The 19,068-nt window shown below is 53.6% G+C and overlaps 1 protein-coding gene across 2 annotated transcripts in view; it reads left to right on the forward strand.

Moving 5' to 3' along the window:
- Positions 1-11: 11 nt before the first annotated feature.
- LOC144949377 (uncharacterized) overlaps positions 12-19,068 on the forward strand; it is a 37,514-nt gene continuing 18,457 nt past the window's right edge. Inside the window, exons 1-16 of one of the 2 annotated variants that reach the window (XM_078879378.1) lie at positions 12-195; positions 970-1,191; positions 3,916-4,116; positions 4,801-4,875; positions 6,134-6,288; positions 6,788-6,944; positions 7,897-8,136; positions 8,672-8,932; positions 9,599-9,693; positions 10,115-10,203; positions 10,886-11,053; positions 11,180-11,337; positions 13,129-13,229; positions 14,980-15,126; positions 16,561-16,695; positions 18,029-18,225. In XM_078879378.1, the coding sequence (XP_078735504.1) occupies positions 3,921-4,116; positions 4,801-4,875; positions 6,134-6,288; positions 6,788-6,944; positions 7,897-8,136; positions 8,672-8,932; positions 9,599-9,693; positions 10,115-10,203; positions 10,886-11,053; positions 11,180-11,337; positions 13,129-13,229; positions 14,980-15,126; positions 16,561-16,695; positions 18,029-18,225 (2,174 nt within the window). In that variant the 5' untranslated portion in view covers positions 12-195; positions 970-1,191; positions 3,916-3,920. The remainder of the gene's footprint in view (positions 196-969; positions 1,192-3,915; positions 4,117-4,800; positions 4,876-6,133; positions 6,289-6,787; positions 6,945-7,896; positions 8,137-8,671; positions 8,933-9,598; positions 9,694-10,114; positions 10,204-10,885; positions 11,054-11,179; positions 11,338-13,128; positions 13,230-14,979; positions 15,127-16,560; positions 16,696-18,028; positions 18,226-19,068) is intronic. The other variant, XM_078879379.1, reaches the window with a different exon arrangement.

Genomic DNA, 19,068 nt, shown 5'->3' on the forward strand with positions numbered 1-19,068 from the left:
ATTACCATAACCACCCCCACGATCATCATTCATGGCCTCGATGATGACGACGGCGGCAATCAAAGCGGGGGGCGGGGTGGGGGCGACCCCCGGTGTCAGGTCGAGGCAGGCGGCGCCGCGCTGCTGCTGCTGCTGCGATGTCGACTCTGCCGGGGCGGGGGGGTTCCCGTTGACAATTCTCACGATCCGTCACGCGTGAGATTTGCCATCATATATTTTTTAAATCGATGTTGCAGAGGTTCCGTTTGGTTGTTGGATTTATTAGGGGTTTGGTTATTATTTTGTAGAACGGAGGATTATTGTTGGTGATGGTTGTGAAGCATGTAACGTCACCGCAGCTGCATCTCGAGGCGCTGTTTGTGGCGAATTATCGCCGGCGCCGCGAGCTACTTGTGGCGTGCTCCTGGCACTGCCGTCTCGAGTTGTTCGTCGGGGCTCATTTGTTTTTCCGCGCGCGCGTTCCTCCTGCGCCGCCACGAGTCGAGTCAACCCCCCCCCCCCTCGTCGTGTCGAGTTTAACGGCCGGTTACTCTCCCCCGCTTGTCGAACACCCCCCTCATTGTTAAACCTCCCCTGGGGGGGGAGCCGGGGGGAAGGCAGTTGGGCGCTCGTGAATCCGCAACAGAGACCCCCCCCGTGCCCCCCCCCCCGTGCCCCCCCCCCCTCGTGCCCCCCCCCCCCTCGTGCCCCCCCCCCCTCGTGCCCCCCCCCCCCTCGTGCCCCCCCCCTCGTGCCCCCCCCCCTCGTGCCCCCCCCCCCTCGTGCCCCCCCCCCCTCGTGCCCCCCCCCCTCGTGCCCCCCCCCTCGTGCCCCCCCCCCTCGTGTCCCCCCCCCTCGTGCCCCCCCCCTCGTGCCCCCCCCCCTCGTGTCCCCCCCGTGCCCGCCCCCCCCTCTCTCGGCCCCTCCCCCCCCTCTCTCGGCCCCTCCCTCTCTCGGCCCCTCCGCGCTGCCCATTGTCAACCTCTCCAGGTCGCCCTGCCCCGACTGCCCACCGCGTCACCGCATTGGCTACCCGCGCGCGCGACGTCACGTCCGCCGTCGCCCATTCGTTTCTGGCGCACCACGCGGGCGGTGACGTCACTGCACGGCGCTCGAGAAGTCGGCGCCGCGAGACCGCGCGCGCAAGCGCAGCACCGTCGCTTCCCCGGAGCCCCCCTAACCCTGCGAGGAGCCCCCCACGCAGCTCGATCGGTGAGCAAAGGGAACCCCCCACCCACACCACCACTAACCACCACCGTGCACGGGGGCCAGCAGCAGCGGCGGCGGTCGCCGAGCGCCTGCTCGCTCCGCCGCGGCTGCTCGCCCCCTAGGGGTTGGGCTCGCGTCGAGTCGGGGGCGTCACCGCGCGCCATTTTGTGGGGGGCAACGGGGACCACAGCGGGGCGGCGCATGTTCACCTCCCCGGGTACCCCTCCCCCCGCGGCCTCCCGCTGGATCCCCCCCCGACCCCCAAGCGGGAGGAGCCGCCTCTTTCCCGCCTTAAAACACAGCCCTCGCCCGCCACTCCGGAGCGCTTTGTGCGCCACGGCGTGAGGCGAACTGCGCATGCGTCGTCCGGCATTGCGGTGACGTTGCGTGGGGGGATGGGCGGAGCCCCGAGTGCAGCGATGGGGAGGTAGGCGTGACAGCGGTGACGTCACGACGGGGCGGGGCTTGTGTCGCAGCTCGGGTCGCGTTTAGAACGCGGCGGCAGTGGAGAGGCGGCGACGTGAGCCGAACCCGAGCTGCGCGCCGCTGTGTTTGTCAGGGCGGTGGCGGTCGCGGTATGAGATCATTGGTAACGTGTGAGCGCTGGCGTTTACCGCGCAACTTTAAAAAAAAACAGTTTCAGAGCACACCGGCCCAAAACAGCAAACAAGCCGAAACAGCACGGTCGAGGTCGTGTAATAGATTATGCAGGCTTCGTGCTGCTTGGAAGCGTATTGTCAAGTAATACGCTGTTAAATTGCATGGTGGTCAACTGTGAGCAGCCAATAATATGTACTGCATTTCCTCTGCAATTCTGTGAAAAACCTTAACAATTGGCTCTGTCGGGTGGTGGCGAGTTTTTAACTACACATTTACGCCATCCCAAAAAAATTTATTGTGGATAGTAAGATGCTCGCTGATAGAAAATTTGCTGGATGTAATTGGCTCCTTTGCAGCAATTACATTTGCTATTTAACTCGGTTGCAAAGCCCAGATTTATCAAAATCTTTATTTGGGCTGGAGGAATCCGATGAGCTATGAAACTCTTTCACAGAGTTACAACAACAAACGATATACGACAAATCCGATAGAAGAGTGCAAAATAATAGAAAGAGGTAAGCAAGTGTGACAGTGGAATCGCCTTGAGGGTAAAATCAACACACTCAGTGTGTGCGCGTTTGTCGCCGACCCAATCGCCATTAATGCAGCCCCAGTCGCTGGCGCACCATGACTTGACATCCGTGAAAAAGAGCTTCACAGCTCATCGGATTCCTCCAGTCTAAATAAAGATTTTGATTCTGGGAAGTTAAGCAGGAGGGAGCTCGCTGAGTTCCCGGGTGGGTGACCACCATGGCTTGCTGCTGGTGGTTATTGTGGGTGGTCAAGACTGCTGCCGTTCACGGAAGCGGCTGTGGGCTGTGGGTCCTCGATTGATGCGCGTTCATTCACACGACGCGTTTTCGCTGTAACGCGCGCGATATGATACGACACGCGCGGTCGGTTCTCCTATAACGCGGTAGTTGCGTTCCTGAAGAACATCGCGTGAAGGAAAAATCACCTGATAATAAAGCACAGTCCGCGATAACACATGAGATGCGTATGCAGGCTGACCAAAGACTGAAGCTTGTGGATAGAATCTAGAAACATTCAGCAGCGTCCTGCCTTGTGTACAACCACTTATTCCTACTCGCGCGACTAAGTTCCAATTCACATTCGGTTAGAAAAAAATGTGTTCCCTAATACATGCATCGCGTATATCCAAGTCACGTTATGAAAACAACATGTTTTTATAGGAGATCCGACTGTCAGTAGATCTTTCAAGCAATTGAGCTTTAGTTGGGAATGTTTTACTTTTGGCCGCTGAGTATTCACTTTCACCACTTTTCAGCATTGAAGGTTGAAGACGTTCATGCATTCTGTCCGCCCCTTCTTTGTAGGGGATGGCGGCACTAACCCTAGCAAAGATGATTCTACGTGAGCTGCTTCACTGTCGTACAAAGTTTTGTTGCTGTTGTGGATGCATACCCCATTGAGAGTGGCCGGGTTTGATGAGATGGTTGCCCAACCATGAAACCCGAGGCACAGCAAAAACAACGGGTTCCTATAGAAACACATGTTGCCATGACGGCCAGTCGGTTTGTACACTGCCGATTCAATCTTTCCAAAGACAATTGAATACTCGGGGTGTTGCATAACTGCTGCGCGTGCGATCATTTTCCCGACTTGTTAGTTTAAACGTAATGGAGCTGATTAAACTAAGCATTTTTTTTTATTTTACCAGGTAAGACCCTAACTCTCGGCTTCCAGCCCCGCCCACTCCCCCCCCCAGCCTCACGTCCCTCTCCTAGCGTCCACGTAGCGCTCTCCCCCCCCCCCTTGCCCCTCCCCCCTTTCTTACCTATATAACCTCTTACCACGGCAACTCTCTCTCCTACTTCAGCAAAAAATGTTTTTGCTGTGGTTTTCCCACCTGGAGATGATCGCTTGTGTTGCAATCAAAACGTCGTGATTTATTTTATCTTATACCTACGTGACTTTACCGAATAAACCAAAGAGTATAGGTAAGACCCACTGAACTATATAGCTCTTTTTCAAAAACCACCTGGCCACAAATGATAGCCCACAAATATGGCTTCTCATGTACAAATGTATCGCGACCAAATATTCGAAACGCACGTTTCTAAATTGTGTGTCCACCCCCCCCACCCCCAAAATTCCATTGAGCAGGAAAAATGGCGGAGCTTTTTATGGAGTGCGAGGAGGAGGAGCTGGAGCCATGGCAACAGCAGGTGGAAACCCCCGATGACGACGACGAGGTGGAGTGCGTGGAGCCCACGTCCCCTCCGGCCACGCCGACCCCGCCCCTGCCGGCCCCAATGGCCCTGACTCGCACCATCCTCGCTGTACCCAGCACCTCGGCCGCTGCAGGTGATGGTTGGGCAGGGGTAGGGACGACGACTCCCTTCATTCCGCACCAGCGTCCAGGTCGTTTGGGGTAACGCGGTTGTGAGGATATGTTATCCCCCTCGCCTGCCGTGGAAGAGTTTGTGGGTTCGATCCTGATCTCTGACGTTACTCGTATATTTGGAGCCCGCATGTTCTCTCCCCCGTGGTGGTCGCGTGAATTTTCCATCCACATTTAGAAACATGTGTTTTTGTTGTTTGCCTGTTATAAATTCCCACATATGGTATAAACCACTTCGATGAGCTATCACGTGTGGCCAGCTGAGTGGGATTTGCTTTATAATTAGGTGGCTTGTGCAGTGCCGCCATATGTCACCCCTATAACCCTGTGGTGCACCCTGTGCGTGTGTGGTGGGTAGCTGTGGTGAAGTGGTTAGCACATTGCGCTACGAACCCAGTAACCACTTGTGGCCAATACCAGTAACGGTTGTCTAAATCAGTCCTGGGCCTCTGCTAGGTCCACTCAGCCTCAAAGAAGCATCTGGTTTGATGTGTAAACATCAGCACTCAGGAGAAAAAAGGTTGACTGGTGTGGTACTGGCCACCCATCCCCTCACGTGCTGTGCCAGCCTTCAGAAGTGCTCGCTAACTGTACTTGCCCCAACAGTCCATTAAAGGCTATACGGGGGGTTTTTGTCTTTGGTGAAGGTGTTCCGGCGCGGTCCCCAGCCATCTCCGTCACCGCTCCAAGTGCGCCCGCTGTCTCCTCCGGTGTTTTGGGCGGTATGTCTCACGGACGGCACGGTCATAAACCCCGATGGTGTCTTCTTGGTTGTCCTCTAGCCGGTGCAATGTGCTTCCTACATCAGTGCTACCATCTGCGTTGTGGTGGTGGCTATCCACGTAGCCTGTAATCCAGCTCTGTGGTGCTGGCTATGCACATGGCCTGTAATTCAGCGCTGTGGTGGTGGCGGCTATGCATGTGGCCTGTAATCCAGCACTCTGGAGGTGAGGATTGGTCGATTACTGCACAAATGTTGTGAAACTCCCTTCCCGTGGACGTTGAGGTGCTCGCCCCTGGCTCGCCGGTAGAAGGCAATACAGCAAGTAGACTAATCTCCAGCTGTGTCCATCTGTGGTTTCCTCCCACGTGTATAATAAACACAACTCACTATTGATTTGCTGAAAACATCTCAAAATTAAAACCCAATGCAGAACCCTCCTGAAGACTAGTCCTATGACTCGGTGTGGCTGTCCTGGATATATAAGTACATTTTTATATTGTATTTTATTATTGTTTACATTTAGCCTATTCCCGCATGCTCACAGAATGTGTGCAGAGGATGCTTATTGCCCGCCCGTTCTGCCTGACTTACTTGCCCTAAACCCACAATTTTTGATTTCAGTGTACATTTAAACCATAGGACAGAACAGACGGGCACATTGTACAGGTGCCGGTGTCTCTTCCCTTGCTCTGACACTTCTTTCCACACATCTTTAGTGTGACTCCAGAAGGTGCCGAGTTGGTGTGACTCCACAAAGTGAATCGGCCTCGAGCAGTCGTGACTGCTCAGTGGAACCAGTTGGCTATTTGTAGTGGCCCACACAGCAAACGCATCCACAATGCAGGAACAGCCTTAGGTTGGGTTCTTTGTCCAGGGTTGTTGTCTCTGTTATGCCAGATGATTGCCATCCGGTTCTCTATGAAAACTTCACTCGCAAGTTGTGTTTGACTCCTATATCCTCGTCTGTTTACGTATTCGTACAGTGGTCACCCTGTGTCTATAATTTAAAAGTGTTCTATTATAATTGGTCTCATGTGACGCAGTTGTTTTTGTACCGATTCCTTTTTTTCACGAATGTACTTTGTTTAGTTTTGTAATTTTGGTGATCCAGGTCACTTCCTAGTCGTTCGTGTTCCTCCCGAGGTTTAACCGAACAAACTAATTGGCGACCTGTTTCTGGTTAGGACTGAATTGGAGGTGTCTCGTGGGTGCAGTGTTGTTGCTGAAGTTCGTTGCCTCTTTCGCTTGTCCTGCAGCACCGGCAGGGCCGGCCTGTCTGCCGGTACCCCCAGCCAATCCCATGGCGCCGCTGACGTTTGGGATGCTGTCCACGACGGGCCAGAACGTGCTGACGGTACCCACGCTCACCGGGACCATCGCCCAGGGACAGAACACCTTCCTGCTGGCCCCAGTGAGTGAGCTATTTTCAGAGTGGCCATGCGCTCCGTTTCGTAATGCGCGAGTGTGGGTAAGCGGGGTGGGGCAAGGAGGAGGATGCATTCGATGTTGGGGAGAGCAGCGAGAGAGGACAGAGTCTGCTGAAAGTTTACAAATGCAGGAGCAATTTATGTCTCTGTCAAAATGTGGAAAATGTACACGGAGGAGCCCCAATGAGGATTAAAAAACACAGTTGGCATCGCTATCATGGATCATCCCCCCAAAGACGTCCGGGACGTTTGTGTGAAATGTAACACGCGAGGTCGCAGGCTGCCACGATGCAGCTAACCCTCAACGTCTGCCGGAGAGTGTCCGCTGCCGCTTGGGATCAACACGCAGTGCTCCGGGTCAGGCAGCGTGTTGAGCGTACCTCCTCTCAAGCTGTTGCCACCACACGCTACTGCTGCCGCTGCTGCAAACGGCGAGTGGTTCAGGAGCCCGCACGGTGTTTGTGTCGCCGGTTGATCGCGCAGGGCTACATCCTGAACGGCATGGCGGCTGGCGCAACGGTACAGGCCCAGGGCCACGGCGGGAACAGCTTCGTGATCCAGCTGCAGGGAGGGACCCAGCTGCCCGTAATGGCCGGCGCCGCTGGGCAGCAAGGGCTGCGCATGCCCACCATGGTGCAGGGTCAGTGACCGTGGCCGGCCTGGCCTGTGTCCCCCGTCGCCCCGTGCGGCGGTCCGCGTATCTCCCTCCCATTACCCAGCTCCAGAGTGCGAGATACACGAGTTGTTTGTGTGTGTAGTTGTGTGTGTGTGGTCGCTCAAAGAGCAGTAGTGTAGGGGTTATCGCGCTGCGCTACAAACCCAGCGACCCGAGTTTGATTCCCGCTCACGGCCAATACCAATATCTGAACCGGTCCTGGGTCTCCCCTAGATCAACTCAGCCTCAAATGAGTACCTTGTGTGGTGTGTAAACATCGCCATTGGGGAGACAAAGGCGGTCGGGCATGGTGCTGGCCACCCACCTCCTCGTGTGCCATGCCGGCCTTCATAGGTGCTTGCTAACAGCACGTGCCCCAACAGTATGTTAAGGCTAAACAGGGGATCTTTGTTATTGTGTGGTCGCTCACGACCAATAACAATGGTTAATATTATTACACACAAAGTGCTTGCCACAAATTAAACACAATACCTTGCTGATCATATTACGTGGCTGATCTCGTCAAGGAGCGTAAACCATCACGTAAACTCCGGTCATTTTTGCAGCGGCTTTTGACTAACCATCGAACAAAGACAGTCACTGCATCGCGTGCTTTCAGATGCACTTCTGTGGTCATCTGGAACGGTCTTCCTTTCGATATTATGAAGCCACTTAAGCCGGGCAACTAAATTGCAGCATGTTGGCACAGTAGTTAGGCACAGCTGGTGCATCTGCCAGTCATCTGGGTCAGTCAACCCATGGCACTCAGATCACCTGTCAGCGAGCCTTCGACACTTCACGTGGCCTCCAAGTGCACATGGCCTGCCGCAGGTGCCACTAAGTAGGAAATGGTGGGTGTTGTTGTTGGTTGTGCATGTGGTGTGCGGTTGACAATTGTATGTACGGTTGCGTGGTTGTGCTCGTGTGTGCCGCCCAGTCCCCGGCTCCATGGTGCAGGCGGCGCGGCCCGGTAATCCCGTGTCCCAGAGGCTCAACATCCCCGTGCCGGTACGCTTCGTGGTGCCGCCCAAGTCAGGGCTCCCGCAGGTGATGCCGTCGCAGGGCAGCGGGCTCTTTACCAGTTCCTCTGCTATTGCCGGCTCCTCTGCCATGCAGATCGCGCCTGCAGTGGGCGCCGGGGCCGGCGCGCCGGTCAACCTGGGGATGCAGTCAACCGGTGAGGCCCCCCCCCCCCCCCCCCCCACCTGCGGCGGCGGGGATCATAGCCCTGTGGCATTGTGCCACGCAACGCAGCGCACCCTTGCGCGCTCACTACCGGGGCTTATTCACGAGGGATTTTGGGCGTCAAGATAGCGAGAGTAAAATGTGTGACGTTAACCTTCCTCCACCCGATGCAGCCAATCAATGAAGTTGTCACGTGGTGAACAAATGTGCCGATTTATTACTACTTCAGCAGTAGCACCGGGAGGCTGGAGAGTCATTTCACAATATTTAACCATTGGGTGCTAGGTATATATTTTGCCATATTCACAAATATTTTAAAATTTCCTTCCCTTCGCTGTCAAAGAGCTGACATACTCTGGCTTGCCAGGAGAAAGCAGTACAACGAGTGGACTAATCGCCATCTTTTTACATCTGTACGGGGAAAGAGCATTGCCCCCTCGTGTGCCTGAAAAAAAGTCCTATGACTCCTTGTGGCTCTCCTGAACAATAAAACAACCCGCTTGCTGTGGCTGTCGCTGCTTCCCCAGTGGTGAGCGCGCTGGGGCATCTGCCACGCCTCACGCTGAAGCGTGGGTCCGTGTCGGCGGCACCCATCCCCATCGACCCCAAGCGCCTGCGCACCGTAGTGACGCAGGCGAGCTACGGCCTGCACGGCAGCCTCGCCAACATCCCCGTTAAGTCAATGGCTGGCGATGGGCTCGCAGCACTCGGTGGCCCTGGCGGCGGAGGCATCGGCTCGTCCGGTGGCCCTGGCGCCGCCCTCTCGATTGCGTCGCCCGCCTCCGAATGTAGGTTCAGCCCTGACACTCTTGGTATCTTCTGTGTGTAGAACGGCAAGGTTTTTCAGATATCATCTGCGTGTGGGCCACGTAGCAGAATCGTCGTTTGTCGGCGGGTCACCTGACGTCATACAGCTGTCTCGACGTTCACGATACACGGTTTTAATTACATTTTATTATTAGTGGACATGGATAAGAAATGTTCAGCCTTTTACCAGAATTGACCGGCGGAGAGCCTTGGTGAAAGAACGGAAGTAACAGCAACAAATAAATCCTAACGTTGCAGACACCGAATTAGCAAAAACATTTGGGGAACAGCAACATTAAGGTCACGTGCCACTCATCACTGGCAGCAACTCGTGCGGGGTTCTCTCGTTACGCTGACCCCAGTGGTGAGCGCGCTGGGCAGCTGGCGGAGACGGGGAGGCATGGCTTGCGTCATGCCTCCCCGTCTCCAGTCTCGTGCTCTCCTCTCACGCATCTGGCCTTCATCGCCTACAGCTCTCTATGCTCTTGTTTACCTCTGTCTGCGTCGTCGAGCCCAAATCTCATAAGCGGACCATCGCAGTGGCCTCGCTGGTCACATCCCGCCCACGGGGTTAGGGTCGGCTCAATTTGAGGAGCGCGGTGGCGGTGAGCCTGAGACGACGTGCATTCCCGTGTCACCTCCCGCAGACGACAAGATGGACAACAGAGTGCCCATCCCCAAGGGCTGCCCCAAGTGCAACCTGCACTTCAACATGCTGGACGTGCTCAAGAGGCACATGAAGGTGCGGTGACAGCGCTGTCGTGGCTCACTCACACACTCGCACAAGCACGCATACGTGCACACATACATACACGCAAGTGTGCGTTTGCGCGTGTGTACATGATTGAGCGGTCCATGGGATAGTTTTTGTGCCACCACTCGATGTTGATGTTTATTTTAAGCTAGGCAGGGTTGCTCGTGCTTGGTAATTGGATGGGAGATTGAGAATACCAGGTGTTTTGAGGTTGGGGGGTGTAACGGCCAGGGGATAGCAGTATTGATGCATTTTGATCCCAAATCACGGGAGCCTCCCGAGGCAGGCGGAGGGCATTTTTGCCGTGTTTGCGATTCCATCGTGAGGTGCGGTTTGCTTCATTGCCCGCGTTGGGCTCCGATGAGGGCAATGAGCGGGATGACCCTGCTGTCTTGTCCGCGCCCTGCAGGTGTGCTGCCCGGAGCAGCTGCTGCTCCCCGAGAGGCCCGACGTGCCCGGGATGCAGCTCCCCAAGCCCACCGCGCTCCCGCCCATCAAGTAAGGGGCCCTCGGCTGCATCGCGGACGGCCATGGCTCACAGCATGATGGTGGCTGATAGAATACAGGGCAGTTGTTTCCCCCGTGAGTGCGTGCGTTTGTGTGTGTGTGTTCTTTGTTGTTCGATTCCCGCTCATGGCCAACACCAGTGACGATTATCTGAATCGGTCATGGGCCTTCCCCTAGGTCGACTCAACCTCAAATTAGTTCCTAGTGCGGTATGTAAACATCTCCACTGGGGAGACAAAGGCAGCCGGGCGTGGTGCTGGCCACTCACCCCCTCGTGCTCTGACAGTTTTCATAGGTGCTTGCTAATAACACACACCCCAACAGTCTGTTCAGGCTAGATGGGGCGTCTTTGTTAGAATGTGGGATTGTATGGGTGTGAGTGGTTGTGTGTGCAGAAGTGTAGTGATTAGTGCACTGAAGTACACCACAAGTGACCCAGGTTCAATTGCTACTCACTGTCGCTCACTCGCCATCTCGCTCACTCACACTCTCGCTCATCTGAATCATTTGTGGACCATCCCTCAGTCAACTCGAGGAGATAAAGGCCGTCCGGCGTGGTTCTGGCCACACCACCACCTCGTGTGCCATGTTGGCCTTCATAGCTGCTCGTAAGCAGGACTGGCCCCAAGAGTCTGTTGAATCTGTAGGGGAATCGTCTTTCGCGTGCGTGCAGGCCGGCGCCGCAGAAACTGCTGTTCTCCGAGGGCAGGCTCATCATGCTGGTGGACGACTTTTACTACGGGCGGGCCGAAGGCACCCGCAAACACTTCGATAGCAACATCATCATCACGACGCCCTTCAAGTGCTACAGCTGCGCCAAGGTGCTCAAGAACAACATCCGGTACGTGGGCACCATCGCGGAACTCTGTCTCTGGTAAACGCCCTCATCGCGGTGGCGGTGACTGCGGCGGCGGCGGCGCTGGGAGGTGGGCGTATGGCTGATGGTGGCGGCGGTGGTGATCGGCAGGTTCATGAACCACATGAAGCACCACATGGAACTGGAGAGGCAGAGCAACGAGAGCTGGGACAGCCACACGAACTGCCAGCACTGCTTTCGCCAGTTCCCCACGCCCTTCCAACTGCAGTGCCACATCGAGAGCGCCCACAGTGCCTGCGACGCCCCCAGTGAGTAACTCGCCCTCTCGCACACTCATCCTCTCGCACCCTCTCACTCTCGCCTTCTCGCTCACTATCGTTCGCTCGCCCTCTTGCTTACTCATCCTTTTCCTCACTCGCCATCCCGCTCACTGGCCCTCTCGCTCACTCACCATCTCGCTCACTCATCCTCTCGCTCACTCATCCTCTCACACACTCTCGCTCACTCGCCTTCTCGCTCACTCTCGCACACTCATCCCACTCGCACACTCTTGCTCATTCGCCTTTCTGCTCACTCACCATCGCTCACTCGCCCTCTTGTTCACTCATCCTCTCGCTCACTCATCCTCTCACACACTCTCGCTCACTCACTCACACTATCGCTCACTTGCCTTTTCACTTGCTCGCAATCTTGCTCACTAACCTGCTTGCTCACTCACCCTCTCGCTTACCCGGCTCCTGCTCACTCTCCAGCCTTATTATTTGTTTTGCCTTGTCTCTTTACCACTGCCATGTCTGTTCTTGAAAATGGCCGCAATCGCCAAATCCACGATCCGCAAACTCAAAGGCAAATGGGAAAACCAGTGTTTGGTGAAGGTTCGTGATACGACACCCACCCCTCCTTTTGTTTCGTGTTACCCTATATTAACCCTATATATCAAACCAAACCTGAAACAGGAAGTATGTTTTTATGTAAATATGATTAATATTTTCTAAAGTGTTAAATATAACTCACAAATGTATAGATTGAAAAAAAAGAACGTAGTGTACAGTAATTTACTGTACATGTAAAAGTGAACCTCCAAATAAAGATAAGTTTAATGATGCAGCACTCTTAACTTATGCAAGCCTCTCTGGTAATTTATCCTTCACACTACACTCACTCCCACTTAAGTTTCTTTTCGCGGACCATTGCAAAACAATAACGGCGCTGATAGAGAAAAATCGCGCGGCCAAACCTCACGGCCTCCTCACTTGCCGCTGAGAGAACGTAGCGAACTGGGACCCATGATGGGCTGCACGGGAGACGGGGTGGAAACAAGACGGCATTGTGTGTTCGTTTGCGGCAGCATCGTTGCGAGCGGTGCACTTCCGACGCGTACACGAATCTCACGCTCAACTGCGAATGGCCGAGCCGAGGGCGCACGATCGGCGAACTGTGCTTCGATAAAATTTGGCGCGAATGGTCAAATCCGTGATGGGAAAATCCACAATGGTCAAGGTTTTTGCCAGACTTGATTGGTCACATTGTGACTGCTATGCAGTTGATAAAACTATAAAAAAAATTACTATTAAGTGTTTTATTTAACCAGGTAAAGCCCACTGAGCTATGGAGCTCTGTTTCAGAAGCGAACTGGCCACAAATGATAGCTTAATGAAGTGGAATATCACATAGAACTTTATAGCAGCCAAATTCTCTGAACGCATGTTTCTAAATGTGGAGGGAAAAACAGGAGGACCCGGAGAAAAATCCACACAATCACGGGGAGAGAGACACTCAAACTACAAATATACAGAATCGAACCCACGACCTCCTGTATACCAGGCGAGGTAGTTAACATCTTGCCGCTGTGGCATCCCATCTTGCCACCGTTGGTAGCATCCTTCATCCCGTTCTGTCCCTTCAGCGCTTGCACTCGCTTTGACCGTCACGCCACGGTAAATGTTCATATCAAATGCACGTTAATCAAAAACCATAGATTATCCTTGGCTCAGGTTGACGCATTTCTGGGGAAGGTGGAAGTCTGAGTGGACGAACCTATGGGTGGGTTTGCGAGCCGTGCTCCATTTGGGATTGTGCCTCTGCCGTCCGCTCCACAGCAAAGTGCAAGATCTGCGAGCTGAACTTTGACCACGAGCAGATGCTGCTGCAGCACATGAAGGAGAACCACAAGCCCGGCGAGATGCCCTACGTGTGCCAGGTGAGGCCGCGCCATCGTCCCACGGAGGGGGCATCGGCGCCAGTAGTGGCCGTGGTGGGGGTAACGTTGACTGTTTTATTGTGGCACAGGTGAAGAACACCGATTGGGAAATGAATGCATGTGTTCGAGGGGGACCTGGTTACACGATACGAACCTGGTTACAGCTGAAGTCATTGTACAGGCACACCTTGCTAAGCGTGACTCCGTAGGACACCGGTTCATTACAGCACTTCTTGTCCTGGATTCATTTTTTTACTCTAAATGAGAACACGCAGCAGCAGCGCTGGTCTGAGGAATGTACCCACCCCCAACATTAGCTCCGCCAATTAGAGCGACGCACGCTCCCGGCTAATCAGGCCCTATTTCTTTCGATTCGTAGTCACGATTGCATTGTGTGAAAAAAAAAGATGTATTTTTATGTAGCCAGATGAAAAGTCACGAGACCAGGGTAGAGTCTCAGGCTCCATTTATAAGAAAGGTCACCAAACAAATTTAAACTGATGTCATCGCTAAAACCACGGAGTCTTGGAGCTCTTCTCTGAGAACGAAACCGGACTGGGAGCACAAAAGCAGTTCCCCCACCGCTGCCTTGTAGTACAGTGGAATTCACTCATCAGTAGAGGACATAATACTGATGTTTTAAATTATTTCTAATTAAGAGAGACACTTTCCCCGCGGTATTATTATTAGCGCTTTCACCGATACCCCAATGAAGCCCTCGTATATTGCTCACGTGATAAAAATAGCGCTGTCGGGAACGCATCGCCACATATATAATGGTATGACGACCCCTTTTGGCACCGATTAGATAAGCGCTCACTTCTCCAGGAACGTATTTTAAGCGCTAAGGGAGGTCTGCCTGGAAAACAATTAATAAGCAACTCTTCAAGGTGTAGGTCGTGCATCAACACCGTCACAACAATACAATGAGATGAGTAGCATCAGGATCATCAGAATCTTTATCTTGAAGAATCCCATGCATCTCATACACAAAGGATTGGGTGTGAAACAGCACCAAGGTTGGTAAGATTTATTTTTTCTTCCATTTATTGCAAGTGGATGTGAATGGAAATTTGAGGTTTGAACTTGATGTCAAGTTAGGACAAGGATGATGAGGTTTTGATGCCAAACATTCTCGCTCGCTTATCCCAGAGAACGGGTCGCGACACAGAGGGGGTTTTTATATGGGGGAGGGAGGGGGGCCTTGAGCAGGAACAGGGAGGAGCTTCATTAAATGATTCATAAAGATATTTAGCAAAACTTTTTTTGTAACCACTTTAAGGATGAAGATAGCCCAATGGTGTTCCCTGCATAGATCAAGGAGAGGAGCTGATTAATTAAAGTTTACAGTGATTAAGCGTTCTGTAGGGGGCATGGAGGGCAAAGCGGAGTGGGACAATGGAACATGTTTAGCGCTGAGGCAACACCAGGTTTATAAATGACATCACGGTCGTCGAAGATGGAGAGCATGGTGGCTCTAGGGATTTCCAGTCGTAGGCAGGGTGGAATGCAAAGTTTATATCTGTGATGGTGGTGGCGGCGGTCGCAATGGTGGCGACGGTGGTAACGGTGGTGGTGACTGGTGGTGATGGTGGTTGTGACGGTGGTGGCGATGACCATGGTGGTGACGGTGCGTGCGGTGACGATGGTGATGATGGTAACGATGGTGATGGTGCGGTGACGATGGTAGCGGTGGTGATGGTGCGTCCGGTGATGGTGGTGACGATGCATGTGGTGACGATGTGTCCAGGTGTGCAACTTCCGCTCATCGGTGTACGCCGAGGTCGACTCTCATTTCCGTGCTGAGCACGAGAACACCAAGAGCCTGCTGTGCCCCTTCTGCCTCAAGGTCATCAAGAGTGCCAATGGCTACCTGCAGCACTTCATGCGCCACCAGGTCAGTGCGCCACAGAGATACCTGCCGTGTGCTCTGTCTCTGTGAAGGGGGGGTGAGGGCGTACTGGACTACAGACGGAATCATCGATCAACGATTAGCCCAGAGTCGCGCTGTCTGGTGTATGTATTCTGCTCATAGTCGAACCGACAGCCATGGCAGATTATTGATTCATGGAGGGTTAATCACTCTGTCGATTCATTGGCAAGCGGTCCACGAATTGAGTATTCCCATTGGTTAGTATAGCGTCATGTAAAACGCCCCCCCCCTTTTTTTAAATTAGTTAATATCTGCATGGCCGGTAATTCGCTCGCAGTCCGTTTTTATTGTATTTCAGCACCACGGTTAGGGATGGAGACGAGCGTCAGAGGAGTTGATCGTATACACCAACACGACGCGTCACTGTCGTACCATTTGATCGCTCGCTGTGTAGGCTTTTAGGAGTTTATGTAGGCCCCCGATGGCTTCAATGCTTCAAATGTAACAACAATGTCAATATGTAACGCGGCGCCACCACCGCGCAGCATTTGCTTGATCTCGTGAGAGAGAGAGGATGACTTCAGAGGCCATGAGGATACATCATACAGAAACAGCAACTTGAAACTCGGATCAAAACTATCACGTTGCCATACATAGCAGGCATGACAAAAAAGATATCTAAAATTCTAAACAAACATAAGATCAAAGTCCGATTCAGTACAGTACATACAATCCGTGATCTAATTCCATCTCTGAAAGATGTCATTCCTGACTTACAATACCCTGGAGTCTATAAACTGAGTTGCAGCTGTGGTGATTGTTACATTGGGGAAACGAAACGTCATATCTCTGATCGTGTCTGCGAGCACAAGTCAGGTCTAAGAGTATGAGGAGACATAGACGAGTGGCAAGGCAACAGCAGCCACACGGTGAGGAGCTGGGTACCAACAATTACCCAAACTCTGTGGATCTCTGTATATTAAGGTGTTACAATTAATGAGTGTTTATATGTGGGAGCAAACTGGAGCACCTGGAGAAAACCCGCGCTTGCAAGGTGGCAACCATCTATTCAGGTGGAGTCCACATTTTTTGCTAAGCAGGGTACTGCTCCTCGTCGACGCCCGTCCTTGGGAAGGGAGTTTGACAACATGTATGTGAGATCCACCAACCCTCGCTGCTGCCCAACAGTGCTGGGTTACAGGCGGCCACGTGCAGCGTAGCCCCATCACCGGCTGGCTATAAGGTTCCTGTAGAGCGTTTTATTCCGGAATTTGAGTTTCTGCTTCCCGCTAGTCTGTGGCATTAATTTCCTGAGTGATTTTATCTATTATTATTGGACTCAAGGATCCTTTGATTGCGTAAAATATAGTGGGGAGAAAGTTTGCGCAAAGCCGGCCGGTCCGGCTGGCTTGCTGAGCTAACGCTGCGTGGCCGCCATCGCCGCCGCTGCTGTCACAGAACAAGGGCGTGTTCCGCTGCAGCAAGTGCCGCCTGCAGTTCCTGAGCAAGAAGGACAAAATGGACCACAAGACGAACCACCACAAGACGCACCGCAAGCCCCGCCAGCTCTATGGACTCACGCCAGGAACCAAGGTGAGCCGTGCGGGACGCCACCCCGCGGCACTGACCATGCGTCACTACTCATCCAGCATTGCCCGCCCAGCCGTGTTGTTGGCGCTCGTAGTCGGGAGACGCCAACGAGGACGGCGAAAATTCCACTCATCTCGTTAAACCACGGGAAGAGAGGGGTCAACGTGAAGGTGCCGACCTGCTGTTGCTCATTTGCGCTGCTGCCGGCAGACGGGCCTTCACCACGGCCAACTACTGCAGGGCACGGTGAGATGTTAACTCCCTCGCCTGGTATACAGGAGGTCGTGGTCAGTCACTTCAATGAGATATAATTTGTGACCAGGTCACTTCTGAAAAAGAGCTATATAGCTCAGTGGGCCTTACTTGGTAAACTAAAAATAGTTTAGATTTGCTCTGCTCTTCTCCATTTTTTTTGTTTAATCATTATAATGCGCAGCGGCCGCTGCACAGGAGTCGCTCGCTCTCGAAGAGAGAGGATGACTGCGGCGTGAGGAGGAACCCCACAAATGGGTTGGAAGGCAGCTACAAGATATCCCGGTGCCGACAACTGCCCAAGTTCTGCGGTCCTCTGTATATTAAGGTGTTATCGGCTAATTGAATAATTGTTGACATTTGGGAGGAAACCGGAGCACCCGGAGAAAGCTGACGCCTGCGAGGGGAAAAGCTGTTGATGCCCACGGGAAGAGAGCTTCACAACGTCTCTGCGTGATCCACCAACTCTCGCTGCTGCCTCCTGAGTGCTGGATTGCAGGCCACGAGCAGAGCCACCACCACAGATGCTGTTGTTGGCCACAAAAAAATTGGAACTGCTGAAAACGTTAGGTGCCGTGGTCTCATGCACCCAACGACTCTACCTCGCTCCATGTTAGATGCCCATGCCAATTATGCGATTGCACATCCTAATCTAATTAAAAGCATAGTCACGCAGACACTACGCCTCCTACCCATAGCTGTCCCACCACATAACAAATACAAGTGTAGTTTTACTAATCCTATCAGCCTTACGACCTCCCTCCTGGGGGGTGAATGCATCATCATTTCAGCAGCGCTGATGGTGAGCGCCAGCTATAACACTGGAGCTGGCTCGACTCACAGTGCCTCACCAGCAGGCAGGCTTGCTTACAAACAACCGATGCTGGTGAAACTAGCACCACGACCCGTCTCTACCAACCTTGTGTGTGGCGCACACTGACCTGGTGCACAACCTGTGCTGGGAGAGACCGACAAGCCCACACTACCGCCTCGATTGCAGCCATTAGGCTCCAAGCTGTGGCCCCTTCATGACCCCTCTACCACCCTCCCCATTTGCTGCCCCCTTGCCCGTACGTCCATGCAGGTGACGATCCGTGCGTCGCTCACCACCGAGCTGCTGGCCTCGGCCAATGAGAGCATGGGCCCGGGCAGCTCCTCGGGCCTGCTGCTGTCTCCCCGCGCCACAGACGGGGCCTACGGGGGGCAGCAGCAACAGCAGCAGCAGCAGGCGCTCGTACGCAGTGTGCCCGCCGCGAGGCCTACCAGCAGCTTCAGTGGCAGGTGGGGGGGGAGAGCAAAAACACGGGTCTGGGATTTCCCGTGTGTGTGTGTGCGTGCATGCGCGTGGGTGTACGAGTGCGTGTGTGTGCCAGTTCGTGCGTGTGCAAGTAAGCCTCTTCGCTCTTGTAAATGGGATGGTGTAAACAATGGGAGTGGGCCTGCCACTTACTTTCAACTTGCCGGAACACCTCCTCCGTTAGCCAGGGTTTCTGGGGAGGTCTGGACTTTGTACCCAATGCAGCCATAGCAGTTGCATGAGTCGCTGTCTTGCAACTCACCCATTTTCTCTCGGCGTCAGGAGGAGGGGGGGCAATGCCAGCCACCAGTTGCAAGTGATGATGAGATTCTCCCTTGTAACCTTCATCAGATCAATGAGACCAGGCCATTGAGGGTTTGATTGGGGTCCTTGATGGATGATTGCCACCACAGTGAAAGTATGATAGGCATATCTTACAGATGACAAACGATAGTCATTCGGGAGATCAGCTCTACCGTAAGGTCCTGGTGTCAAGGACGTGGACCCGTGTTAGCTTTTCCGTAACTATGTAGTCCATCAGATGTTCTTGCTTGACCTCCGTGTGCATCCATGATTGGTGTTGTGTGAATGTGCCTATACCGGAACAGCGTGTTGGTGATTACAAGTCCATGGGCTGCACCGATGTCTAGCAGCCTCCTACCAACTGTTATTGAGCTGATCTGGCCCATGGCTTCCAATCACTCCAGACCAGGTTCTCCACATCATGAACCACTCAGGCATTAAAGTCACTCAGGGACAGGAGGTCATAGAAGGAATCCCTACACTGATGTTCATCTTATGCGAGGGTGGAAGTCACTGCCACTACC

This window comes from Lampetra fluviatilis, chromosome 53 (genome assembly GCF_964198595.1).
Source record: "Lampetra fluviatilis chromosome 53, kcLamFluv1.1, whole genome shotgun sequence".
Taxonomy (NCBI): domain Eukaryota; kingdom Metazoa; phylum Chordata; class Hyperoartia; order Petromyzontiformes; family Petromyzontidae; genus Lampetra; species Lampetra fluviatilis.